The sequence below is a fragment of the Phyllostomus discolor genome, chromosome 1, assembly GCF_004126475.2.
Source record: "Phyllostomus discolor isolate MPI-MPIP mPhyDis1 chromosome 1, mPhyDis1.pri.v3, whole genome shotgun sequence".
In the NCBI taxonomy this organism is placed as follows: domain Eukaryota; kingdom Metazoa; phylum Chordata; class Mammalia; order Chiroptera; family Phyllostomidae; genus Phyllostomus; species Phyllostomus discolor.
In genome coordinates this window covers 155724152-155750769 of record NC_040903.2, presented here as the reverse complement: position 1 = coordinate 155750769, position 26618 = coordinate 155724152, and the positions used below count along the sequence as shown (strand labels likewise).

At 47.3% G+C, this 26618-nt stretch overlaps 1 protein-coding gene and 1 long non-coding RNA gene across 5 annotated transcripts in view; one reads left to right on the top strand and one right to left on the bottom strand.

Moving 5' to 3' along the window:
* Positions 1-24159, top strand: part of VPS39 (VPS39 subunit of HOPS complex) — a 43328-nt gene extending 19169 nt beyond the window's left edge. For all 4 annotated transcript variants that reach the window (XM_028506061.2, XM_028506062.2, XM_028506059.2 and 1 more), the window contains 17 exons: positions 1736-1856; positions 1969-2089; positions 4954-5083; positions 13480-13622; positions 16318-16461; positions 16908-17049; positions 17149-17235; positions 17548-17621; positions 17907-18005; positions 18595-18712; positions 19213-19341; positions 19968-20070; positions 20315-20360; positions 21481-21630; positions 21809-21943; positions 22162-22253; positions 23236-24159. In XM_028506061.2, the coding sequence (XP_028361862.1) occupies positions 1736-1856; positions 1969-2089; positions 4954-5083; positions 13480-13622; positions 16318-16461; positions 16908-17049; positions 17149-17235; positions 17548-17621; positions 17907-18005; positions 18595-18712; positions 19213-19341; positions 19968-20070; positions 20315-20360; positions 21481-21630; positions 21809-21943; positions 22162-22253; positions 23236-23311 (1910 nt within the window). In that variant the 3' untranslated portion in view covers positions 23312-24159. The remainder of the gene's footprint in view (positions 1-1735; positions 1857-1968; positions 2090-4953; positions 5084-13479; positions 13623-16317; positions 16462-16907; positions 17050-17148; positions 17236-17547; positions 17622-17906; positions 18006-18594; positions 18713-19212; positions 19342-19967; positions 20071-20314; positions 20361-21480; positions 21631-21808; positions 21944-22161; positions 22254-23235) is intronic.
* On the bottom strand, positions 8132-26342 carry LOC118501979. Its single transcript, XR_004904644.1, has 4 exons — positions 26217-26342; positions 20759-20760; positions 10035-10043; positions 8132-8144 (listed from the first exon to the last, which is right to left on the bottom strand). It is a non-coding gene; the product is annotated as an uncharacterized LOC118501979 (long non-coding RNA).
* Between the last annotated feature and the right edge of the window lie 276 nt (positions 26343-26618).

Sequence of the window (26618 nt, the reverse complement as noted above, 5' to 3'; positions counted from 1 at the left end):
TATGCAAGCCAACAGGGTTTCTATTAAAGATGACCTTTTTGAATAAAATCAGGCCTTTTTTAAGATTAAAGAGGAACAGAGAAATTTTACATATCTATGCAAATTAACACTAAGGAAAATCATACAAGCTTTTAAAAATGATGCCAGCATTAAAAGGAAATTTTAAAATCCAATACCAAACAACATTAAAAAATTGTTTTTAAAGATTTTTTTTATTTACTTATTTTTAGAGAGAGGGGAAGGGAGGGAGAAAGAGAGGGAGAGAAATATCAATGTGTGGTTGCCTCTTGCATGTCCCCCTCCAGGAATCTGGCCCAAAACCCGGGCATGTGCCCTGATTAGGAATTGAACCAGCAACCCTTTGGTTTGCAAGCTGGTGCTCAATCCACTGACCCACACCAGCCAGGGCCAAAACAACAGTTTTTTTATTTTATTTTATTTTTTTTTTGTTTGGTAAGATGAAACAACAGCATTCAAATTGTTAGGAATATTGCTTAGGCTTCACTTTGCTCATTTCTGAGTTCCCTCCTGGCCTTACATTTTTTTGTACTATTCATTTAGAGTATAACTTTCAAAAACAAAATGAAAAGCTTTTTATCAGAAAATAGATAATAAGGGAAATTAATTCATAGCAAGTTAGCCCACTAAGAAACTATTCTTGTGAATATATTATTTTTTAAGTTTTCTTTTTTGATAAATCATTTTTTATCGTTAGTTTATTAGAGTTGTCCCATTTTTTTCCCATTTGCCTTATCCTCTGCCCAGCCCACCCTCCAGCTCCCAGTCAATTCCCACACTGTCGTCCATGTCCGTGGGCCATTTGTACAGGTTCTTTGTCTAGTCCCTTCCCCTACTTTCCACCATTACCCCCTCCCCCACCCCTCTGGTCACTGTTGGCCTGTTTAAGTGCTTCCATGCCTGTGGTATATTCTTTAAGGTTAAATTTCTGTATGTCAAGTATGTCATCTTGTGGTTCATTTTTTGTTACTTTTTTAAATTTTATTTTTAATTGTAGTAAAAAAACAACGTAAAGTCTCCCTTATTAACCATTTATAAGTGTATAGTTAAGTAGTGTTAACATATATTCACATTGCCATGCAACAGTTTTCAGAACTTTTTCATCCTGCAAAACTGAAACTCTGCGCCCGTTAAGCAGCAACACGTTGGCCCCATCGCCTAGCCCTTGGCAACAGTCGTTCTACTTCCTGTCTATGAACTGGACACTCTAGACACCTCACGGAAGAAGTGGAAAACAGCTGGGCTGAGAGCACAGTCCAGCTGCCTTCTCTGAGCTGTTGAACATCAAGTGGAGTTTTGCATTTCTTCCCTGTGAAAATCTCAAGCAGAGACAACACTGGCCAGAAATGTGGAACTCTTTCTTTAGCATAATTTTAGGGAAAAAAGAAGTTGCCCTCCTCTTGCCTCGCTTTGTGACTGATGAGAAAGGAACAAGTGAAGTTTCCGCCCAGTTCTTTGGGGGAAATGGTAGGAGTGGGACCAGGCCACTCTCAGCAAAGCTGGGAGCATCCTTTTTGTGCAAGGGATTTCTCTTAGTGTCACTCAGGTGAACAATCTTTTTATCTTTGTGTATCACATTGTAGGGCCCTGGCTTGGTATTTGACCAGTGGGCTTTTGGGAGATCCCACTCAAATGCAGCTTAGAAATGGGCAGCCAACAGTCCAGAACCTAAACCCTTAGATCAGAACCACAGCTCAGGATGTTCTCCTTTGCACAGAGCACCAGCCTCCCTACATCATTGCAGTGTTGCCACGATACGTGGAAATCCGAACACTCGAGCCGAGGCTTCTGGTCCAGAGCATTGAATTGCAAAGGCCCCGTTTCATCACCTCAGGAGGGTAAGGAATTTCATTCTTTACTGCAGCTACCATATTATTGCAACGTTTGAAAGACACCTACATCCTCATAAAACCTGTGCTGTTTTGCTGATATTCTTACTCCTGCCTCCAGATCAAACATTATCTATGTGGCCAGCAATCACTTTGTTTGGAGACTTATTCCTGTCCCCATGGCAACCCAAATCCAACAGCTGCTCCAGGACAAACAGTTTGAATTGGCTCTGCAGCTTGCCGTAAGTCTTGTTTCTCAGATTTGGGTGTGAGCCTGCCTTTCTCATTGTTCTCCAAATAGGCAGTTCGGGTTTAGTTTGTCATATTTGGTTTCAAGTGGTAGAAAAGCACAGAGCCAAAAGTCTGAGGGCTTGGAATTCAGGGCCTGACTCCCGCCACTATGTATCCATGTAACTTTAAGTGATTTCACTCTTTCGGTTTGCACATCTAAGAAGGAATGTCGATTATAATTATAGTACCTCATAAAATGAATAGAATAAAATAATTTGATATGGTCTGGCCTTGAACAATCACAATGCAAACATTGGAGTAAAATAATAGTTGTAAACGTTAGTTGTAAATCTGGGTGCATGCAGCCACTAGAGAGCCTCCTGGCGTCCCTTTCAGCAGCGGGCTGCTGTTTGGAAAAGCAGGCCTGCCTTCGGTGCCCTGCTGCCACCTCAGGTTGCTGCATTCCACAAGGCAGCGCTTCTATGTTTACGACTGTCACCGTCCTTGAATGTTCGCATGGGACGATGTTCCCAGCAAGGTGATGACCACACTCTGGCTCCAGCCGGGCTCCCGTTGCCAGCTGACTTCTTGGACACTGACTTTCGAGGCTTGTCCGGTTCTTTTAAACATCACCAGAGGTGATTATTGTTACTTGTAGAGGGTGGGCTTGATTTTGGGAAACAACCATAGGTGATTCTGAACCTTGCCTAGCCATTAAACCAGGTGGTGGTAATTTGGCAAAAGAGGAGAAATATTTATGAAGACAGTAGTAGGAAAACTTAATTTCTAGACTGTCTTGTAAGTTATTTCTGAGAGGAAAGCAAAAGTCATAAATTGTGATGTACATGTGCTTATAGTCACATGGTGAATACTTTTGAATAGCAACATTATTTTGGATGTATGAGTTCTGTATTTGAAACAAAAAATCCAGTCTTAATAATTGGACCTGTTTAATATCCCATTATTTCTTTCTTGGGACATTTAATTTCAGCATCTTATTATCATTTTATTTTCTACTCCTGCATTGCCCTATATTTTTTATTTTATTTTTATGTTTAAATTAATGAATACCTATGAACCCACCATCCTACCCAAGAAGAACTTACAAAGAACTTTACACATGTGTATGTAAAAGATTAAACAAAGATTTACATGGATGCTAGAATATGTATTTAGTTTTGAATTAATGAAAAAGGGTATCACGCAGTACAGAGCTTCTTTAGTATCTATATTTTTCTTCACAAGAAGGAAGGTCTCCGATCTTTTCAGCGCCCTTCCTGACGCAGGTTTTCTGTGTAACCTTCGGTAGGGAAGGTAGAAATGGGCTCCCACTTTTCCTTCTCTCCCCTAGGCTTGTACTTACACGGTTGGTTGACAACATCTTAGCTCTTGAGGAAGCTCTTTTATTTAAGTAAGTCAAAGGATATATATGCGACTTTCAGAGGGCAATAATATACACACTTCAGTGTTGACAAAATGTGGAGCAAAATGTTAGAGAAGGGACGGTTTCTGAGGGCTGGAAAGGCATCTTAATGCCGGACCCTTGAAGGATCGGGAGCAGGGAACAGGGAACACTGAAGAGCCCAGGAAGTGAAAGCGGTGGGAACAAGTCTTCCCCCCGGGCTGTGGGGAGCCCGTCCCGACTGGAGTGGAGGGCACGGCCGCAATGTCTGGGAATAAGCCAGATGAGGAAGCCCCACCGGGTTCTGAGAGCCCTTCAGCGCCAGGCAGGAGAGCTGAGACCAGGGGCCGCCACACAATGATGGTCTGGACCAGGAGGAAGGCGAGAGAGAGAAAAGGAGAGCGAAGGAAGCGAAGAAATGGAAAGACATTTTGAAGGAAGAATTTAAATTTACTAAAGATTGGTTAAAAGGGAGATTAGTGGTGGGGGAAAGGTTGTGAGGAAGACACAGTGATAGTAAAATAATTGAGAACCAGACCTCGGCCTACTACGCCAGCTGTGTTAGGTGTCTTTTATTCCTTGAGCACAACGCCGGGTTCTCTCTCTGGCACCTTAGGGCCTTGCCCGCATGCCGTCCTCTACTTGGTGCACACTCGGTGCCTGCCATGCCGTCTGTCACCCGCCTGGCCTCGCCTGGCGAAGCCCAGCTCATTCTCTGTGCCTCCAGTTCATTCTCTCGAGAGCGCCTCTCAGACCCACTGCTCAGACTGAGTTGCATGCCCCGCTCAGGGGCTCACCATTCCTCTTACCCTGTTTTGTTTTTGTATTGATGGGGTTTTTTGTTTGTTTTTGTTTTTGTTTTGTTTTGTTTTTAAGACTTTATTTATTTTTAGAGTGGGAAGGGAGGGAGAAAGAGAGAGAGAGAAACATCAATGTGCGGTTGCTGGGGGTCATGGCCTGCAACCCAGGCATGTACCCTGACTGGGAATCGAACCTGCGACACTTTGGTTCGCAGCCCGCACTCAATCCGCGGAGCTATGCCAGCCAGGGTAGGTTTTTTGTTTTAAAACTAAACTTAGACTTTACTCATATTTTGCAAGTTTTTTTTTATTACTGTTCCTTTTTAAAATCTGCTCTAGGTTTAAATCCAGAAATCACATTGCATTTAGTTGTTACGTGTCCTTCGTGTCCTCTGATCTGTGACAGTTCTTTAGTCTTTCTCTGCATTTTGTGACTTCAGTAGTTTTTCATGGATACCGGTCGGGTACATTCTGTGGAGACCTTGGTGCATTTTAATTGCATAGTTGCTCATCAGTCTTACGGTCAGGCTGGAAAGGCAGTGTGAGGACAGATACCAGGTGGCTGTCTGTACATGCTGGCGCCTGTACCTCCTGGGACGTTGCTTAATAAGTAGTAGGTACTGAGTAAATATTTGTCAAGTGAGTGAGCTCTCACCTGTTCTACTCTTATTAGGAAATGAAAGATGATTCCGACAGCGAAAAGCAACAACAGATCCATCATATCAAGAACTTGTATGCCTTCAACCTCTTCTGCCAGAAGCGTTTTGATGAGTCCATGCAGGTCTTCGCTAAGCTTGGCACAGGTAACAGGCGGGTGCAGCCTGGGACGAGGAACTAAGGGAGGGAGAGGGAACTGGGAAGGGCGGGGGAAAATGACACCGGACTTCTGAGAAAGGGGAAAGTTTATGCTCAGCTAAGGGAACCCTCATACCTAACAGGTGTGGGGGGGACCATGGCGGTCACGTGTTTACAGTCCCGATCTTGTGAATCTGGCCTCACCCATAAATCCAGATAGACCCCCCAGTTTTCCGGGGTGATTTGCCCTGCCAGTAGAGAAAGGTAACAGAAAAGTCATTCCATTTCACAGGTGTCTGTTTGGTCACCTATTTGGTATTGAATGCTGTGCTGGGCAAAAGCCCCTGGCTTGAGCTCAGTAGACTGAACGGCAGGTCACCGTTGAGAGCCAGCGCAGGGCAGCGCTGCAAAGCCCTCCTTTCCCCAGTGTCTGCCATGGAGACACTGAACGGGGGGCGACAAGCCGGCGTGCTGGGGTCAGACTGCCTGGCCGAGGGCAGGGTTTTCTTCTCTGGACCTCTCTGGCCTTCAGTTTTCTTCTCTGCCAAATAGGGCAAATAATAATACTTAGAGTGTTGCAGTGAAAGTTATATAAAGTGCTCAGAACAGTGTGTGGTACTTAATAAGTGCCAATTAAGTGTCTGCTGTTACTCTTAAACTGTTCATTTTTGTTTTACTTCATTTTTTGCTTAGTTAGGATCAGTCTGTATGTACTTGGTGAGACTGTATGATATTATCCCTTTTTCCTCCCCTTTGTGTTGCCTTTTTCCACCCGCCCTCAGCCCTGGCCCATAATAGTCCATGCTAACTCCCTGTGTCAGTTAAGGTTCTTGGTTGTGAGCAGTGGAGACCAGTTCTGGATAATTTAAGCGGTGTCTGGATAAATTGAACATGGTTTATTGGATTACAATTGGAATGGCAAGTAGAGGGGCCCACAAAATTAAGGGGGAACCAGGCTCAGAAGTGACAGGAGCCAAGGGAACTCTGGAGGACCCCCCAGCAGGACTCAGGAGGCCGAACAGCAGTCCCGTGGTGGCGAGGACAGGATGGGCAGTCCTTGCCCGGCCCCAGCCACTTCCTTAGCTGTCACCACTGCCACCTCGCCTGTTGTTGCATCCTCAATAAAAACTGGCCCCTACCAGTTTATATTACTGCCTAATGCCATGTAACAAACCATCCCAAAACTTAGTGGCTTAAAATAACAAGTTGTCTGTTATCTTTCTTGGTATCTGTTGGTTAGGAATTTGGGAAAGGCTCAGCCCAGCAGTTCTTGCTCGGGGTTCTCTCACGTGTTTGCATTTGTATGTTGGCTGGCTAGAGGATCTGCCCAAGGTGGTTCACTGTTATAGCTGCCAAGTTGGTGCTGGCTGGGGCCAGAGGCCCCAGTTCTGATCCAAGTGGGCCTTTCCACAAGACTGCTTGAGTGTCCTCACGCAGGGTGACTGGCTCTTCCCAGAGTGAGCAATTCAGCAGGTCTAGGTGGAAGCCTTATTGCCCTCTATGACTGTCACTTCTGCCATATTGTATGGATCTGCAAAGGTCCTTCCAGACTGAAGGCAAGGGAACACACCCACCTCTCGATGGTGAGTGTGCACGTCACAAGAGGAGCACGTAGGATGGGGAGTATGTTGGTGTGTGCTACACTGCTGGTCCTTGAACTCCTTTCTCAAGATCCAGGGGGCCTGATTACCCAGGATTAGGGCATAGCCTCACTCCCTGTAACTACCGGGGTTGGGAAGAGAGTGTGTGGCGCTCCTCTGCTCCTGGAGGCAAAGGCAGGTTCCTAGAACTGCTCTCTCACCAAGGCTGCACCTGGTGTGAAAGAGGGGGCTTGCCACAAGGAAACCAGATGCTGCTAAGAGGGGTATGGAAGCTGGGCAACTAAAATCCATGAATATCTACTGCCCTTCCTCTGATTGAACTCAGCTGAGACATTTGTTTTCAGGGTGCCGTCAGCTCTGTGGAAGGGCACTGGAACAAGATAGTTCTAATCTGATTCTTTTTTCATATAACAGTGATACTTAAACCCTAATCCCAAAGGCTTAAATTCAATCCTAATGAAGCTTAGTACCTTTTCATTTATTCATCCCACAAATAGAGACTGAACTCCTAGAGTTCAGTGCACTCTGTTGGGCCCAAGTAGAAATGATCAGACAGGAAATCTGCTTTCAAAGAGCAGTCTAGCAGGAAAAGTAAAGCTCAAGTAAATCCTTTCCAGTGGCAGGAAGGTGTGTGTTGGTGGCAGTGTTGTTCGTCTCTGGGTCAGCTGGCTATTGACTGGATCTGTCGGGCAGCACCTCCATTGACTGACCTTGGTCTAAGGTCTGGCCCTCTGGTCCAGTGGTGGGTATTACTAATACTTGCTGAGATCATCATACTAACAGTGACAAGCTGACCCTGACCAAACCACATGAGACCAATATATTGGGTTGGTCAAAAACTTTTTTTCCGTAAGATGGCTCTCATAATATTTAATTGTTTTTAACTTCATTCAAAACAATTTTGTTAGATTGCATTGCAGTCTGTTAGATTGCATGTCATATCACTGTGCATTTTTTAAAAACTTATCAAAATTGGTGAACTTTTGTGTAGCCATTTTAATATTGAAGATGGAAGAAAATACACATTTTCAGCATATTATGCTTTATTATTTCAAGAGAGGTAAAAATGCAACTGAAATGCAAAAAAAGATTTGTGCAGTGTACGGAGAATGTGCTGTGACTGATGGAACATGTCAAAAGTGGCTTGCGAAGTTCTGTGCTGGAGATTTCTCACTGGATGATGCTCCATGGTCAGGTAGACAGTTGAAGTTGACGCAATCAAGTCAAGACATTAATTGAGACCAGTCAAAGTTCTACCACACGGGAGATAGCTGACATACTCAAAATACCCAAATCAATAAAGTTATTGGTTAAAATGAAAAATGTGTCTTTTATTTTACAGAAAAAACTAAATAGACTTTTTTGCCAATGCAGCATTAACAGAGTATTCCTTTACTTAAGTAGGAAGGCCAGACACCTTTCCAATGGCCAGATGTTCATGCAGAGCCCTTTTTTAATGTGTGCTGAGCTATAGGCATTTTTGCTATAATGCCTTACATATAGGCCTACAAAACCTTATATTCTATAACAAATATTGATGGAAAATAACAGGGTTTATGGGGAAAGTAAGGTTGTAACGGACCATTCTAAATCTAGGCAGCTTTATAAGTGGAACACTAATAAAAACAGCAGTCCTACTAAAATGACGTTTTCACTGGTGTTGGTACCGCACGATAGTCCTCTGCAGCCTTAAACCCTCGGGCATGCTTTTTCTCTGATACGCAGATCTTTAAGAACATTTGATTCTAATGGAAACTGTTTTCATCAAAGTAAAAAGTTAATTCTGGGTATAGACTTCTTTATGAGACTTCCAAAAATTGATATGGGGGAAACATCTTTGCTTCATTTTTCCCCCAGTTTCCCCAGATGGCTTAATAGAGAAGTAGTTTTTGAAGTCACTTACCAGCCACTACCTGCACTAAAAGAAGGTACTTCTGTGGGATTTTAAGCTCCTTTCTTTAAGTCTCCCTGTGACATTAAGGCTTTCTCTTTAATTGTGAGGATGCTTGCTCCGGTCACTTCAAAACGTCAACAAGCTGGGGGAAATTGCACACAAACCAACACAACTTTTGCCTCACACCGACGACGCCGTTCTCCCCCTTCCCAGCTGCACACGAGCTCATTCACACTAAAGAAACGCAGCTTGTAGTGAAACAGAAAGGACCTGGGGTGCCAAGTCAGAAGACTGCTTTGGGGGCATAGAAGTTCTGTGGAGGCATATTTCTCCTGAGCCAGAGAACAGTCTCAGATGGTTGGAACATTGTTCTGCCAGGCGCAGCGTCCCCTCCTCCCCCATGCAGGGTGGGCAGGGCCCAGTTTTGCTTCCTGCCCCTCCCTTGGCTGTGTCCCGCAGAGAGCCCTCTTAAGGGTGTCATGTTTCTACCCCTTGTGAACCAGGATGATGCTCTGTCTCCTCCTCTGGGAACTTTAGCAAGTCTGTGAACCACCCTAGACTCCATGTGACATTTTGTTCATATGTAGGTTTTTCTAGAGAGAGGATCAATACCTTTCATCAAATTCTCTAAGATGTCTAAGATCCTAAAAATGTTTAAGAATCACTAGAGCTATATCCTGTGGTAACCTACAACTTGTACATAAAAAGCCCTAATGCAAGGTAGAAAGGGAAGTGCCACAGGCGTTTGCAGGAGGGCTCGAAGAGAAGGCTCGCTGTGTCGAGGCCCTGGCATCCTCGGGTGTGGGTGGTCGAGTGTGATAGTGTGCAGCGGCTAGAGTGGGAGTGAGACAGTTCCTCTATTTCTTGAGACCTATATTTAGATCTTGAATTTTTTTCAAATACTGTGTGCTTTATTTACTCATTCTTTCACTCAACTAAAGTTTGACCAAGCTTCTACTGTAAGCGGAAAAGACACCGGTGTTCCAGCTGCCTATCACTACCAAATCCAATAAGCAGTGACAGCAATTGAATCTTTGGGTGCTTTATTCAGATGGCTGGCGATCCAAGAAGATAGCAGGTGCATACCCTAACAGACCATCTTGTCTTTTCTTTCTAGGCCAGACCTTTTTATAAGGTGGGGGTGGGTGGATAAACAAGGTGTGGTGAGGGCTTTGAAATTCAAGGGGAATTAGGTGAGCGAGGCTGCATCATTCCTGTTCTGGGCAATTAGTGTTCCCAGGAATGGCAGTCATCTGTATCTTCCTGGAGCACAAAAGGTCCGGATGTCCCCAGGCAGTAATCTTCTGTCAGTGCCCCAGGAGGCCAGCTGGGCTGTTTTCCCAGAAGCCAGGATGGGCCTTATCTGTAGTTTCTGAAACAAAGGCTTTAACATACACATTACTTGCTAGACTTACGGCTTTTTACCTTAAGCTAAAATTTTCCAGATCTTGAGTCCCCTATCACTACCACATGCTAAAAACTATACTAGGTGTCAAGTACATGGGCTTATATTCTGATGGGGAGGGGACAGGAAACAAAATAAATAAGCGAAAGTATAATATGTTGGGAAGTGATCAGTACTAAGAAAAGTAAAGCAGGGGGAAGGAGATGAGTACTGAGGATAGGAGTTAGGGTTGCAATTCAAGATAAAATAACTAGGAAAGGCATCTCTGGGAAGGAGGCGTTTCATTTATGACCCTAAGAAGACGATGTAAGGAGCCTTACAGAAGTCCAGGGGAGAGCATTCCAGGCAGAGGGAACAGCTAATGCACGTGCAGTGAGGTTGGAAGAATGCCGCAAATGTGCAAGCAACAGCCAGATCGTGTGGCCAGAGCAGAGTCGATCTGCGTCTTCTGTCCTGCATATGGGGCATCACTCCATTGTTAACTACCCGTGTGTTGAACTAGGGGTTCAGCTGGACTCAGAGGACATGCTGCCCCAAAGCCAGATCAGATAGGCATTGTCAGTGTGCCAGCTCTGCCTTCGTTCCTGGGCTTCAGGGATGAGGAAGACATGTTACGTGTCCACAAAGAGCCTATACGTGAAGCTGCTAAGTAAAACATTGGGGTAAGCGTGATGTTTCCCACACTTAGAGCAGAGAGACGTGAGGAGGGCTTCCCAGGAGGAAGGGGCAGAGCCAGGCCCTGGAGGGTGAGGAGGAGAAGTGGAGGACCCAGTGCAGTGTCTGAGGGCCTGTGGACCAGAGCCCAAAATGAGGTCGTGATGCTTGCTACATCACACTAGAGGGAGACATCGGGGCCAGGTTTTAGAGCACCTTGAATACTGCAGGGGAATTTGGACCTCGTTTAGTAGTCTCCGGATGATATCACAAGGTTTTAAGTTAGAATAATCACATTGTAGACACAAACCTTGGTGGCAGGATGTGGACGCAGCCTCAGCGAGGGCCATGCAGTCAGCCAGGCCCCCGGCAGCCGTCGTCCATCCTCAGGCTGTTCTCCCGTGGGGCTCACACGCAGAGCTGCCAGGAGTTCTGTTCCGTTGCCCCTTCCGGTGTCTTTTTCATGTCATCACATTTCTCTTACCTTGACGCACAGAGATTTCCTGGCTTGGCGGAAATACTGTGGCCAGTCACAGGTGACTTGGGGATGATGTGAATTCTGGGGGGTTCAAAGCAAGGCCGTGGAGCTTCTCTCTCCTGGTCGGTCAGCTTACGTAGGACACCGGTCCCTTGTGTAGGATGCTCCTGCAACATTATTTTTTAAATGAAAATAAAGTAATGCTAGTACAAAAAAGTTTATTAAAATGTGAAGGAAAAACTTTACCTCTGATCTTGACTCATTTATCTCTTCTTCCTCCAAGATCTTTTCATGTATATATTTTAACATAGTTATAATACATTTCCATAGCTTTTGTTACTTAGTATAGTGTTTTCCCATGTTGGTGCTTTTCATAATTTTCATTTGCAATGATTGCATAATATTCTATCAGTTGAATAAAAAATGCATTATTTTGCTGTTGAAGCAATTCTGCATTGTTTCCAAAATTGCATAGCCACAAATAATGCTTGCGGCATTACCTGTCCATACAGATGTTGCTTCCCCCATCTTTGTACTGTTTTTTAGGATTAATTCCTAGAAGTAGGGTTTGTGGCTATGAGTGCTTTTTTCCTTTAGAGGCGCTGATTTTCTGTGCCATACTACTGGAAGGGTGATTCAGTTTCACAACGTGACAAGCATTGGGTAGTATCATATAAAATACTCTTTATACTGATTAAATGAATATGAAAATGTCACCTGACATTTTTTTATTGTTTTACAATATTTCTATTGGTTTCAGCTTTATGGAAATATAATTGACAAATAAAAATCATAATATATTTAAAAATTACACCAGGATGTTTTGGTATACTTACACATTTTTAAAAGATTTCCACAATCAAGTTAATATATCACCTCACAAAATTAGTTTTTTTAAAAAATTTTTGAGACTGCTTAAATTTTAGTCTCTGAGGAAAGACAATACCCTGTGATTTCACTTATGAGTGGAACCTACAGAAACAGACTTATACATACAGAGGATAGAGGATCAGGATCAGGCTGCCGGAGGGGCGGGGTGTTGGGGTGGAAAAGGTGAGGGGATTAGAAGTACAAACTGGTGGTTACAGGACAGCCACGAGGCTGTAAAGTGAGCACAGGAACACAGTCAGCACCACTGTCACAACTATGTGTGGTGCGGGGGCAGGTGGGGGGCGGCGCGCTAGACCTTTCAGGGAGATGACTTCCTAAATCGTGTAAATGCCTAACAGTATGCTGTACACCTGAAACTAATTTAAAATAATATTGAATCATCTCACATTGTTAATGGGTACTGTTTTAATAATGTAGTAAATTTTCCCACTTACTTATATTTTTCTTTTATCAGTTACGTTTTATGCCCTTTTATCAAAGGAAATCTTATTTCTTTAACCAATTTGTGGGAATTTGTTTTAAGTAATTGACATATATGCTGCAAAATTTTAACCACAGGCTGTTGTCTGGTCTCTGTTTTAGTTACATTCCTTTTTTGACATATAGTTTTTTATTTTTCACTTTATTGATCTTCTCAATTTCAATGCCTTATATCAGTTTTCCCTTGAAAATTTTTTTCCTGTGCTTTTAGAGACTTAATAAATTTTCAGTTCTAATTCTGCATGCGTGTATGTATCTATGTCTTGGAATATAGAGTCATACCATTTTTGTAATGTTTTAGTGAAATATATATATATAAATAGTGCTCAGATTATAAGCGCATAGCTCACTAAGTCTTTATGAACTTAGTCATTCCTCAAAAACAAAATGCAATCTGGAACTTGGCCAAAAAGCCCGTCTACTTTTTCCGTAAAATAAACAACACATTTTTCCTTTACACCAGTAACTTTATTGATTTGGATGTTTTGAGTATGTTGGCTATTTCCTGCATTGCATAATGTTGATTGTTCTCAATTAATATCTCATTTGATTGCTCTCATCTTCAGCTGGTCTACCAACCATGGAGCATCATCCAGTGAAAACCCCCCAGCAAAACTTTGCAAACCACTTTTGACACATTCGATCAGTCCCAGCACCTTCTCCATACACTGCACAAATCTTTTTTTGCGTTTCAGTTGTGTTTTTACCTTTCTTGAAATAATAAAGCATAATATGCCTAAAATGTTGTATATTTTCTTCCATCTTCAGTATTAAAATGGCTACACAAAAGTTCACCAGTTTTTATGCTTTTTTTAAATGTACACTGATGTGACAGCTGTCACAATACAATCTAACAAAATTTTTTCAAATGAAGTTAAAGACAACTAAGTGCTACTAGACCCATCTAATGGGGGGAAAAAAAACTTTTTGGCCAACTCGGTACTTAATCCTTCAGTTGCTGTGCTGCTTTCTGGGGAATCATGTGTTTACCTTCTGTGTAGATCCTACCCATGTGATGGGCCTGTACCCAGACCTGCTGCCCACAGACTATAGGAAGCAGCTGCAGTATCCAAACCCCCTGCCCTCGCTCTCCGCGGCTGAATTGGAGAAGGCTCACTTAGCTCTGATTGACTACCTGACACAGGTAGGTGTAAGAGAGAAGTGTATATGAAAGAGTTGACTTGGGGGTCCAGTACCTGCTTCCTTATGGCAGGGAGTCGAGGGCCCTCTATAATGCCACAGGTGTTTCACAAATGAGCTCTGCAAAAGTCTGGGTGGACAGATTACCTTTGTGCCACTCCTTCCTGCTTGCTAGTACTGTTGAGGTGCTTTTTGCCAAATTCTGGTATAAGGAAACACACCTTATTTCCTGCTAAATTCACACTAAGTTGTTCAGGAACTAAAAAGAATAAATTTTATTTATTTTTATTTTTTAAGATTTTATTTTTTTTATTTTTAGAGGGGAAGGGAGGGAGAGAAGCATCAATGTATGATTGCCTCTTGTGCACCCCCTACTGGGGACCTGGTCCACAACCCAGGCATGTGCCATGGCTGGGAATCAAACCAGTGACCCTTGGTTCACAGGCTGTCGTCGCTCAGTCCACTGAGCCACACCAGCCAGGGCTAAAAAGAGTAAATTTTAGATGATAGAAAATAATACATTTTTTTAAACAAACTTCTTTGTCACATACGTAATTTTGGAAAAATACCTGCCCGATGCAGAAAACTTACAAAACACAGAAGAGTGTAAAGCAAAAATACAGATCACCTCTAATTCTACCTAGAACCCAGAGAAAAGTCACTAAGTTTTAGTGTTGTCCTTTAGACTTATATATGTATTTATGTATGTATTGCTTTATTTATTACAAAGGGACATAAAACTGCCTCAGTATATAGCTTACTTTTAAAAATTTAGGGCCTGGCCAGGTAGCTCAGTTCGCTGAACGTCGTCCTGATACGCCAAGGTTGCAGGTTCAATCCCCAGGTCAGGGCATGTACAAGAATCAACCAGTAGGTGTAATAACAAAGTAATGTTTCTCTTCTCTTTCAAATCAATTAAGAAAATTTAGCCATATAATGAGAAAGTCTGTCCTTGTCAATAAATAAATATATAATCTTCTATAACATGGTTTTTTTTAGGGGAAATATTTCTATTTAATTTTTTTTGATGTGTTATGGACAGATAAGTGAAACTTTAAAGTCAACACTAAAACTCACATCTTCACTGAAGCTTCTTAACCCGAAGTTCATTCCCACAAGGCTATCATTTATTTTTTTGTGCACCCACTCAGAGTCAGAGAACTTAGTGTATTTTCCCCCTACGTGTTCTGCAGGCCTGTGTAAAGGGTCCCTGGGTCGGCAGTGGGAAGTATTGCTAGAAAAACTGTAAGCCTCCCTCAGGTCTGATCGGGCCTGCATGGCCTTGGCACTTCCTTGGCACTGGGCCCCGGGCGTGCCCGGCTGTGGCTGGCAGCCGGCAGGGAGTACAGACTGGCACACTCTGTCTGCACGCCGCACGGCCCACATGCCCAGTCAGAAGAGCCCCTGGGGCAGAATGCCCCCCAAGCCTGTGGCTTTAGAGAAGGCCTTCGGTTTAGAGTCTCAGCTTCAGGGCCCCAGGCACATGTCAGTCTCTGGTCTTTTGCACTGGTGTTTGAGATGCGTGACGTTGGCTGACGCTAGTGTTGTGCCGGAGCGATGGCAGAGCATGTAAGACAACGGGCACTGCCAGGCACAAAATAGTGCCAACTGGGTGATTCCATCGTATAAAGTTCTAGAGTAGGTAAACCTAAACTCGAGCGAGAGAAATTGGATCAGAGAGGTTGGGGGGGGGTGTGGGATTGTTTGGGAAGGGACCTTTTTGGGGCGATGGAGGTCTGTTCCTTGATTAAGGTGGTGGTTACAATCATGTGTGTATCTGTCAGAATGCATCTGACAGTGCACTTAAAAGAGATACATTTTACTGTATGTAACTTACCTCATTGATATAAAAAAGTAAGTAAAAGAATGTGGGCTTTAGGATTAGACCCTAATTTGAAACCCACCTGTGCCACTTATGAAGTACCTCACATCTGCGCTGTGGGCTCTTCATTTGTCAGATGGGCACAGTAACACCTGCATTCGTGCTAGGTTTATATGGGGTCATATGTAAAGTGCTTGACACAGTGCTGGTGTGTAGTAAATACTCAACAAAGAATTCAAATAATTGTTACTGTATGTGGCACCTTGGCAGGCATCTGTTTTGATCCCTGATAGAAATGCTGTGCTGCCCCAGTGAGTCTGTTGGGGGTTAAAGGAGGACAATCTGTGTCGAGAAAAATCTTAGCCCCATATATGGTCCATCAAAAATGCTCTGGAGGTTTCAATTATTTTTAAAAAGCATTTTTTCAAAACAAAAAAAGAATTTAACATTGTTTCTTTTACTCCTTGAATTTTAATTTTTATTCCACTTTCTCCACTGACTTTTATCCCAATACATTTAGTATGTTTTGTGCTTGGAGATCTTTCATCAAGCGAATGCTTGATCTGTCATGTCTCTGTACAAAAATGCCACTTTAATTTTTTTAAATTTCCTGCAGCCAAATGTTTCTGTTTTAAAATGTCATCTGAGTTGAATTGCAACAATTACTATTAATGTACAATTGAGCAGTACATCATAAACATACTTAAGTTTTAAAGAACCATTAATTATTTAAACTTCTGAACAAAATTATATGCAGCTGTGAGATCAGGGCGTGGGCGGTTGTGGGCTGATGTGGAGGTGTCTGGGATCACCCAGCAGATAAATGAAAAAGGAAGGTTTAGTCACGGCCTTGATCCCACATTCTTGGCCTCTGCAGAAACGAAGCCAGTTGGTGAAGAAGCTGAATGACTCTGACCACCAGTCCAGCACGTCCCCGCTCATGGAGGGCACTCCCACCATCAAGTCCAAGAAGAAGCTGTTGCAAATCATCGACACCACCCTGCTCAAGTGCTACCTCCACGTGAGTTCTCTGAGCACTCGGGCACCCACAGTCCCCCGGGCTGCTGAAACTGGAAAAGTGCCACTTTGGGGTACCTGCTGTTAGTAACAGTGAAATCTTTGATGATGGATGGGAATGCCTAGATTTTGCCTGATACCTGTGAGCTTCTTGGAGTTAAAAGAGTTTAAGTCAAGACATTGGCCCAGAGTCTTACAGTGGGTTCGTCTTTGGTAAGATTGGGGTCAGTGATGCAATATGAACAGTTATTTCCTCAAGGAACTACTCCCTTTTTCCACTGCCTCTCCCTGCAAAAACCCCATTAAAACATGTGTAAAAGAGTGTATGCTATAAAAGCCACTACCTGTGGTCCTAAAAAAGCATTGTTTGTTTTAGCCCGGAGCAGGTGTGGCTGGGTAGGGGTGGGCCCCCAGGAAGCAGTCTCTGCTGAAGTCCTGCTTCCTCTGCAGACAAATGTGGCCCTGGTCGCCCCACTGCTGCGCCTGGAGAACAATCACTGCCACATCGAAGAGAGTGAGCACGTGCTGAAGAAGGCTCACAAGTACAGCGAGCTGATAATCCTGTACGAGAAGAAGGGGCTCCATGAGAAAGGTGACCAGAGGCGGGGAGGGGACACTGAGGTGTGATGAATCTGTGGGGATGAGCCTTCTGGAAGAGGCTCATGACCTCGTTCTTGGGCTTCGTGGCCAGCTCTGCAGGTGCTGGTGGACCAGTCCAAGAAAGCCAACTCCCCTCTGAAAGGCCATGAGAGGACGGTGCAGTATCTGCAGCATCTGGGTAAGTCCAGCTTCTGAACGGGGAGGCACAAAGGGGTTGCGTTCAAACAGACCTGCTGTCCCCCGTCTCTGATTCTGGCCGGTCAGTGCCCTCCCTCCTTGTTCCACCAGCTGGGGTCAAAGTCCCCCAGTGGGGGAACCATCACAGCCCCTTGGTATGTAGCCAGCCCAGGCCAAGCAGCCCTGAGTGACTCTTGCTTGGACAGAGCTATCTTCTCCAGAAAATAAATCCTGAGGCAGCCTGGGTGCCTGCCTTCCCAGACCTGTGGGCAATGTAGGCTTCACCTGCAGACAAGCCTTACTTTTCCTGTAGGCACAGAAAACCTGCATTTGATCTTCTCCTACTCGGTGTGGGTGCTGAGAGACTTCCCAGAGGATGGCCTGAAGGTAGGTCATGAGAGGTCCTTGGATTCACCCAGCACCACAGTGGGTCCTGATTCTACTCAGGAGACGGGTGGATAGCGTGGGAGGAAGGGTACATGCAGTGTCGCTGGTGTTCAAACGCAAGACGACAGTGCAGTGCAGGGGGAGGGCCTTACACAGGCGTCTGGACGCCTGCAGCCCCGTCCATTGCACACTAACTGGCTACAGAAGCCTTCCGCCCGTGTGCCTGTGCACGTGGCAGCTTCGCAGTGGGTGGTTCTGCGGCTGGAGCTCGGTTTGTTTTGACAGATATTTACCGAAGACCTCCCAGAGGTGGAGTCTCTGCCCCGAGACCGAGTGCTTGGCTTCTTAGTGGAGAATTTTAAGGGTCTGGCTATTCCTTATCTGGTAAGATACTGTTTGTTCTAAACTAAAGAATTTCAAATCCAGGATCCAGGGCCTCACGGGTTAGTTACTAGGTGGTCAGATTGGGGTTTGTGTCACTTGGGATTGTAGAAATGTAAGGAAGAGAGTTATTTCCATTTCAGCATGCTCAAAGTGATTCCAGTGGGCCAAGCTGGGAATGTCACTTTTTGTTGATAACCTTCTAAACCTAGGTAAAGTGCAGAGGGGTAGAAGAGAAGGATGTTCGAGAAAAACATTTCAGAGCCACAGCCGTGACCACAGGACAAGCAGATCGGTTTTAAGTACCAGAATATAAATGTTTACCCTTAATTACGTGGGCTGATTTGGCAGATTATGAGACAAAATTAATCAAGGAGCTTAGATGGAAATCAAGGAAAAAATTCCTGATGTTGCTGGGTTGTGTTGCAAAATTTCCCACAGTTTCAGAAGAGCTGTCCCTTGGTGATCTTTGTGGCTTAATTGGGGGAGAGTCTGGATGTGGCTTGTCGGGCCTTGCAAGCGTGAGGGACACAGGGTGCCTGGGCCAGGCCACAGCGTTGAGTGCACCAGGCAGACCTGTGTCTCACCTCAGGAACATGTCATCCACGTTTGGGAGGAGACGGGCTCCCGGTTCCACAACTGCCTGATCCAGCTGTACTGCGAGAAGGTTCAAGGGCTGATGAAGGCGTACCTCCTGTCCTTTCCCGCAGGTACCAGTTCTCGTAGAAAGTCATGTGGCCCCTGGCCTTAGAGACAAGCAGGGACCCGAGGGTGCTGTGTGTGGTGGAGGGAAGCAGGCCGCTCTGTGGTGGGCCCCAGGGGGGCAGGAAGTTCCCCCAAGGAGCCAGGGCAGCTCAGTGACCCAGAACTTGAGACTCAGCAGCTCGTCTGGATCCGGGTATCTCTAAGCATCTCTGGGTGTCAGCCCTGGGGTAGGGAAGGAACAGATCTGTCTTCAGGATAAGAAACAGGTTTGCCAACCAGAGCGTTTCTCTGTGCAGACTTTCATTTTTCTTGTTTACCTCGAGCTGACGTCTGGGGGCCGTGTAGGTAGAGGCCGTAAACTAAGAGAAGGCCACCGGCAACCACCCTGGAGACCCTTTCAGATGGTTGTGGTGACATCACCGAACCCCGGCCCACTCGTTTTCCTTGACGAGCCCACGGGCTGCCCGACAGAGTCCTTCCACAATGAGCCTTGTCTCTCTCAAAGGCAAACCTCCAGTTCCTGCCGGAGAGGAGGAGGGTGAGCTGGGAGAGTATCGACGGAAGCTCCTTATGTTCTTGGAAATTTCCAGCTACTATGACCCAGGCCGACTCATCTGCGATTTTCCTTTTGATGGTGAGTATTGGGGTTGGGGCAAAAGCCCCTTCCGCTGCTGCTAATGCAGAAATTGATCCAGCTCCCCAGCCTTCTGAAAAGCTGGGCCGGGAAAAAACACGTGTTTGAGGGGGGTGTTCCTCTCCGGTCCCCTCCGAGGACTCACTTCTGTGCTGTGACCGGGAGGCGTCTTGGGTATGAGCTGCATGCTAACTGATAGCCAGGTTGGAACCTGTTTGTTGCTTCAGTGCATGTTCTCAGCCACGTGCATCATCTAGTGACTTCTGTCTGGCATAATTTGCCTTGAAAAGACACATAACTGTTTGATGTGTAAGCTCAGGGAGGACACAGGCCAAGTGTTTACCTTGTTTGAAGTGCCTGGCCCAGTGCAGGCGCTTACTGTGTACCTGGCTGCCGAGTGAGTGCTCTCGCCCCATTTGTAAATGGTCTTGAAGAGATGGGATAAAACACCTCCTAAAATAGCGCTCTCCCCCCTTTTATAAATTTTAGTAATTTTCTCCTTGACTAAGTCCCAAGTCATAAAAATATTATTTCCCAGTTTATTTTGCTCCAGCACCCATTTCTCTAGTAGCTCAGCCCCTGGCCTGGTGGTGGGGGTGGTTACTTACATGCCTTTCCCCCCACAGGCCTCTTAGAAGAGCGCGCTCTCCTGCTGGGACGCATGGGGAAACACGAGCAGGCTCTCTTCATCTATGTCCACATCCTGAAGGACACGAAGATGGCCGAGGAGTACGTCGACCCTGCCCCCCCACCTCCCTCAGGGTCTGAAAGCAGGCCCCCAGAGAGATGAGAGGCGTGAGAGACTAAGAAAGCCACTGCGTGTCCCCTCTGCAGCCAGGGCAGGGGGGAGGGGGGCTCTCCTCTGCGCCAGCCTCTGGTGTGGGCTCGCGTTGGGCCGCTCGTGCAGGTGGCGTAGATGCTGTGTCTCTGGAGGTGGTCCCCCTGGCCTTGTCTAAGACTTTCTCCCTTGCAGGTACTGCCACAAGCATTACGACCAGAACAAAGATGGCAACAAAGATGTGAGTAGTGACCCTGGCTCCAGGGGGCATGCGTGCATTCCACTGTCTCTCTTGGCCTTGGCATGCCCACCCACCTCTGGTTTGGCCACAGGTGGCACCTGTGTGACTTGAAGACCAGACGGGGCACGGGTCAGCGCAGTGATTGACTCTGCCTGTGTGCAGTGGGGGAGGGGTGGGGCGGCCCCGTGTCCCAGTTTGCTTGGCAGAGTTCTGGTCTGCGTCTGTTATCATCCATGTGATTATGAGGAAGGGGCTGTGCTCCCTTCCTCTCAAACAGTCCTGACTCGTATTGTAATTATGTAGTCAGCCTGTCGAGAGGAGGAGCATCTAGTGGTTCTGGTAATGTGCACATTTGAGCTCTGTCCAGATCGAGCACAGATTTATCAGTATCTGGAGACGTCTTTCATTGCCGTGACCGGGGAGTGGGGTGCTCCTGGAACCTAGGAGGCAGAGGCCAGAGTTGCTCCTAAACAATGCACAGGGCAGTCCCAGCGAAGAACCATCTGGCCCAAAATGTTGGGTGCTCAGGTCGATATCCCTGTGGTTCTGGCACTGGTCGGAAATGCAGCCTCTCCTCTTGGCTTAATCCGTACCTGTTCAAGCAAGACAGGGTCTCAGGCTCCAGAGCCACAGGAAATGAGGGAGCGGAGTCGTTCACTCTGCAGGGCTGGCATTTTGCCGGTGGTTAGCAAATACACGGCATTTGGTTTTTTTCTCTTGAGGAAAGCACAACCCTTAATTTTTTATACCTTTAGTTGACTCTTTACCAAAATCTTTTAAAGGGTGAAAATGATGAGTGTTAAGTGCTCCATGGCAGCTGTTACTGTAGACCAGGGGTGTCCAGCCTGCGGCCCGTGCGCCGTGTGTGGCCAGGGTGGCTATGAATGTGGCCCAACACAAAACCATCAATGTTACGAGATTTTTTTTGTTTTTGTTAGTGTTTGTGTATTTAATGTGTGGCCCAAGACAACTCTTCTTCTAGTGTGGCCCAGAGGTGCCAAAGGTTGGACACCCCTGCTAGACCAACCTCGTTAACTTCAGGGGCGGTCATGCTGGGCATTCTGGGGGCGGGGAGGGGTTGCTACCCGCCTGATGTACATGGCTTGTACCTGTGAGGCAGGTGTATCTGTCCCTGCTCCGGATGTACCTGTCGCCCCCCAGCGTTCACTGCCTGGGGCCAATCAAGCTGGAACTGCTAGAGCCTCAAGCCAACCTCCAGGCGGCCCTGCAGGTCCTCGAGCTGCACCACAGCAAACTGGACACCACGAAGGTTAGCGCTTTCTGGGGAGACAGGGTGCTTGCAGGGGCGCTTGCAGGGGTGCTTGCAGGGGTGCTGAGTCGGGAGGGGGTGGAGGGAGGGCCGCCGTCCGGAGCTCGGGGGCTTCTGCCGTCTCCTCAGTCTCTCCTGCCCCACCTCACTCTGCTCCCATCTGGATCCCCATCCCTAGGCCCTCAACCTTCTGCCAGCAAACACTCAGATTAATGACATACGCATCTTCCTGGAAAAAGTCTTAGAGGAAAATGCGCAGAAGAAACGGTTCAACCAGGTGCTCAAGAACCTTCTCCATGCTGAGTTCCTGCGGGTATGAGCCTTGCAAACCCTAGGGTGGGCTAGTACTTTTCAGCACGAGACAGTTACACATAATCCTTTCGACAAAAGCAGACCTCGGTGTTCTTTTAACGCAGCTGGACGGTGTTCTTTTAACCAACTGGACATTTAGTTGCAAGTGTTTCAAGTGGAGGGAGCTCTGCCAGCTGGACCATGGGGTCTCCCTCTCCCCCAATCTCTCTGCCCTTCTAGGTCCAGGAAGAGCGGATTTTACACCAGCAGGTGAAATGCATCATCACGGAGGAGAAGGTGTGCATGGTGTGTAAGAAGAAGATTGGGAACAGGTGAGCCTGCTCCACACCTCTGAAGGGTCTGTCCCGGGGCAGGTCACGCTCAGGATGGACTCTGCCCTCCAACCCAAGGGGGAAGTCAGCAGCGCTGCTGACTGTCCTGGGCATGTTCAGTTCCTGAGGCCCGACAGGGCAGTGCGTGCTATTGGGGTGGGCTTTGGGGATTTAAAAACCTGAAGTGTGGCATGGGACTATTGACATCTCGCCCATAAGGTCTTTCCCTCCAGCACCTAGAAAGTGTGATACAGCCAGTGGGTACGGGAGGGTTCATATGTGGGGAGAAAGTCCTTAACCCCTAAGGTTGTACCTTTGAAGGAAGAATAAGATCTGTCAACCTGCTGCCTCACGATTCGAGTGTAATCCTGAGCCAGGATCATACTGTCTTAGGGCAAATACTCAGAATTTTTTTCTTTAGAAATACCCAAACCTTGGTCCTTTGTTAGAATGAGCCTGAAACTTGTTTTGAGGAGCACTGTTGGCGCTCAGTAAGCCGGTGCTGAGCCGGGCCGGCGTGCAGCCCTGTCTGCCTGTGTGTTTCGTGTTGATGACTTAGCAGGAAATATCCCTGAGCACATGGACCTCCCTCCTGCTGTGTGCGGTCACTGGGCAGAGATAATGGCTACGTAAATCCAGGGACCCTAGGCAGGGTGTCCAACCTTTTGGCATCTCTGGGCCACGCTGGAAGAAAAAGAGTTGTCTTGAGCCACACATTAAATACATCACAACATGTAATTACAAAAAAAACTTCATAATGTTTTAAGTAAATTTACAATTTTGTGTTGGGCCGAGTTCACAGCTGTCCTGGGCTGTGTGTGGCCCGTAGGGCTGCAGGTGGGACAGCCCTGCTCGGGGCAGGCTACTGTTTGTGGTGAGGGGGCTGCTGCTGCTGGATGGCACCCGGCTAAGATGCCTTTTCCAGGTAAGAAGCAGGCTTGAGAGGCAGTCTTCATTCCCAAGTCATTTGTCTTCTCTGCAGTGCATTTGCAAGATACCCCAATGGAGTGGTGGTGCACTACTTCTGTTCCAAAGAGGTGAACCCGGCAGACACCTGAGCCCAGCGTGCCCAGGACTCAGCAGATGGACAGCTTGGCCATCCCAGCGTGGGAAAGGAGCACCGGCCTTAGGACTCGGGGGCTGCTGCCACCAGCAAGGTCTCCACATTTGGACACTACTGGCTACCTGGTGCCCTGGAACATCTCTGAATTAATCTGACTCGTGGTCTGGTGTCGCCGGCTTTTTAATAGAAAAAGAGATTAGTTAATACTTTATATGCCGTTATGTTGCAGGCAGTTCCAGAGAATGTAATGCCTGCTTGAACTGGAGGAGGTGGCAGTGGGCGCGCCTTGCCTTTGCATACCCGTCACCTGAGTAAGGACCATGTGGAGCCTCTGTAGCCCCAGGCTTGTTACTCAGCTTTCTATAAGACGTGTGCAGGACTTCCCCGGGAGCCCTGGGCCTGGCTGCTGGAGCCCTAGAGAAGGGAGCAATTCCAGAGCTCCTCTAGCTGCAAAGGCTGAGTGTCGTCCTGTAGGAAATGACAGTCCTTGGCCCATGGGCACCGCACCCCGTGTGCCCCCAGGAGCCTCCCCACTCATCTCTTTACTTTTTGGTCTCCTTTTCTTTCTGTTTTCTCCCTTTATCTTTCCCCTCACTGTTCTACTCAGGCTTTCTTCCCCATTTTTCTGACATCGGGAGTAACTAATATTTAATTAAGGCAAAGAGAGAAGCAAGAGGAAGCCCATCTTCTAGTGGTACATTGATAACTGACTGTCAGGTGTCTTGTAAATAGGTCCCCCTGGGACCCTACGCTCTCCCTGGAACCTTAGGAAAGCATCGTTCTGGGCGGAGGACAGGCCTTGCGCACCTCCCTCAGGGCCGAGTGTGACAGCAGCTCTGAGGACGGACAGCACTGCACTCGGGGAGTGGCTGTCCCATCTTCAGGCTGTGGTCTGCAGAGGCCTGGGTCAGGTTGGGTTGGTCCTGCTGGGTGAGTGCTTTGTGCTTGGGACGCCTTTCTCTTTCCAGCCAGTGCCGTCCATGTACAGCTCCATTTGGCCAGGGCTGGGGGGCCGCACTAGGATGACATAGGTAGGTGGATCTCTGCGCACACAGGAATAATGAGATCCGGCAGTGACGGTGACATGATGCCGGCATACCCGTGAGAGTGCTGCGGCTGCAGGAGCAGCAGTGCGTGGGTTTGTACAATTCCTCACCGCCAAACCCGCTGAGCACTGACTGGTGTGTGGGGGCGGCCTCGTGGCGCACGGGAGTCAAGCACTGCCGACCGAGGACTGTGGGAGAGAGGCCCTACATCCCGTCTTCCTGGCGTTTTGCAGGCTTGCAGTCTTGGTGCCTCGATGTCGTTAACAGTAGTGAGGGCGCCCAACACTGACCCCGGTTAGTGGCCTGGCCTTGACATGCGGTGCCGTTCTGGGCGTGTGCTGTGGACGGACTTGCTGGTGTTGTGAACCAGGCTTCCCCTAGGCACATGCTCCCTGGAGGGTCTGGAGGGACAGCCAGTGCCGCCAACACTGGTTCTTGGAGACGGGATTCTGCTCAGGATCTGGGGGTCCGGCAGCATTCCACGAGAGCCACTGTCCCAACTGGCCACGCCCACCCACAGGAGCACTGCCGCCCTTGGCCCCGTGAGCACCACGAAACCAAGCTTCCTCCCGGAGCATCAGTGAAATCGTCGTGCCGTGGAAATTTTGGCCTGTCATGTTTGTGTCTTTCAGTCCCACTACCTGTGTGGCATGTGTGCTTGAAGCAGAACAAAGGATGTGTTTTCCTGCCCTTGTGGAACACACAAACGACCCAGCTTCCCAATGCAGCTTCCTTCCCTAGACTCGGCCCTCAGCAGTGGTATGGAGGAGGCTGGAGATGAAAGCCCTGTAGTGAGGACCGATGAAGGTCTCTCACAATAAACATAAAATAAGAAACCAAGCCTATTTGGGTCTCTTTTTCCCCCCCTTCCTGTGGAGTTTGATGTAAAGAAAGGATCTTAATGCCAAGACTTGAGAAGAGTAAGCCAGGTAGTGACCGTCATGTGTGTCTGCACGTGTGTGTGGACCTGCTGTCCAGCACAGCAGCGTGGCTGGTGTAGCAGCAGACAGAGGAAGAACGTTCCCTGCGCCGCAGGTGGAACTCGGGCTCATCCCAGGGCCTCGTGCCTCTCCCTGCAGCTCGTGATGGCAGGGGTCGAGAGAGCTATGGGCTGGTAGGACTGACGGACCCACTGATGTTTGAGAAGTAGAGGAATGTTGGGCCTTCTGTAGCCATCCTGAGTTTTCTCTGGGAATGAAAAACACCTGGAACAGAGGCATGGCCTCCCCGAGGCACGGCAGCCGACTTCCGGGGGCGAGTGGTGCGGCCCAGAGGGCACCCTGGTCAGTCAGGGCGTCCGTTTGCCAGGCCAGCTCACTCCGCGCCCTTCCTCAGGCTCCTCTGTGCGTCTGTGGGTTTTCACATGCTGCGTGTACAGGTCACCAAGGGGCTTGGGCTCGAGCATTTCTGAGACCCCAGCACAGGTCTTGGCTTCATGCTCCCAACTAAGTAGAAACAGGCCCTTCCCTTGGGGATTAGCCAGCGACATCATATCCTCTTGTTCTGGGAGTTTCTTGTCTGAACTTGCCTATAGGGTTTGTTTTGAAGTTGAATCACCTGGTTTTTAGATTTTTTTCCAGTTTCCACCTTGGGCCCTGGGGAGGAGTGTGGACGGGGCCTGGTCTTGGGTCAGGAACAGAAACGTGTCTTCCAACAGCACACTGCATGCCACCTGCAGCCTAAGGCTTACATGGGTCGGCAGGACTGGAAAGCCTTCATCTCTGGTAGCTTGAGGACTGGCAGACCTGCTTCCTGCCTGCCCTCATCGATATCGTTTGACCGTGTCTCTTCCTGTACGGTCACACTGCCCATGCACTTACACTGACCCAGGAAGGGGGCTTGGGCTGAAGCCACAGGTGTGGGGGGCCTCCGCCCACAGGGGCCCCGCACCCTCCTAGCTGCCATGGATAAGAAGAAGTCTACCAAGACATGATCTGCTTGGGGAGGAAAGGTAGCCGATTTCTCAAAGGAGAAGGGCCAGGAGCCTTTCCCTCAGTGGGTTTTTATTGGGTTCATTTTGCACAGGAATGCAGGTAAAGCTCATTAATCATTGTCAGGCAGTAAGGATCAAACAATAGATAACAAAGAACCCTGAGGGCCTATTTTGAGTCAAGGTCAGATAGCTAAAGAGCTGTAAAACTTGGAGGAACAAACTTACTTCTTGCTTGGACCCTTATTTAATTGAGAGCATTCTAAACAAAGCAGGTTTCACAGGATTTTATGTATTCTTTCTCAGGCCTGATTGCCTGGGGAACC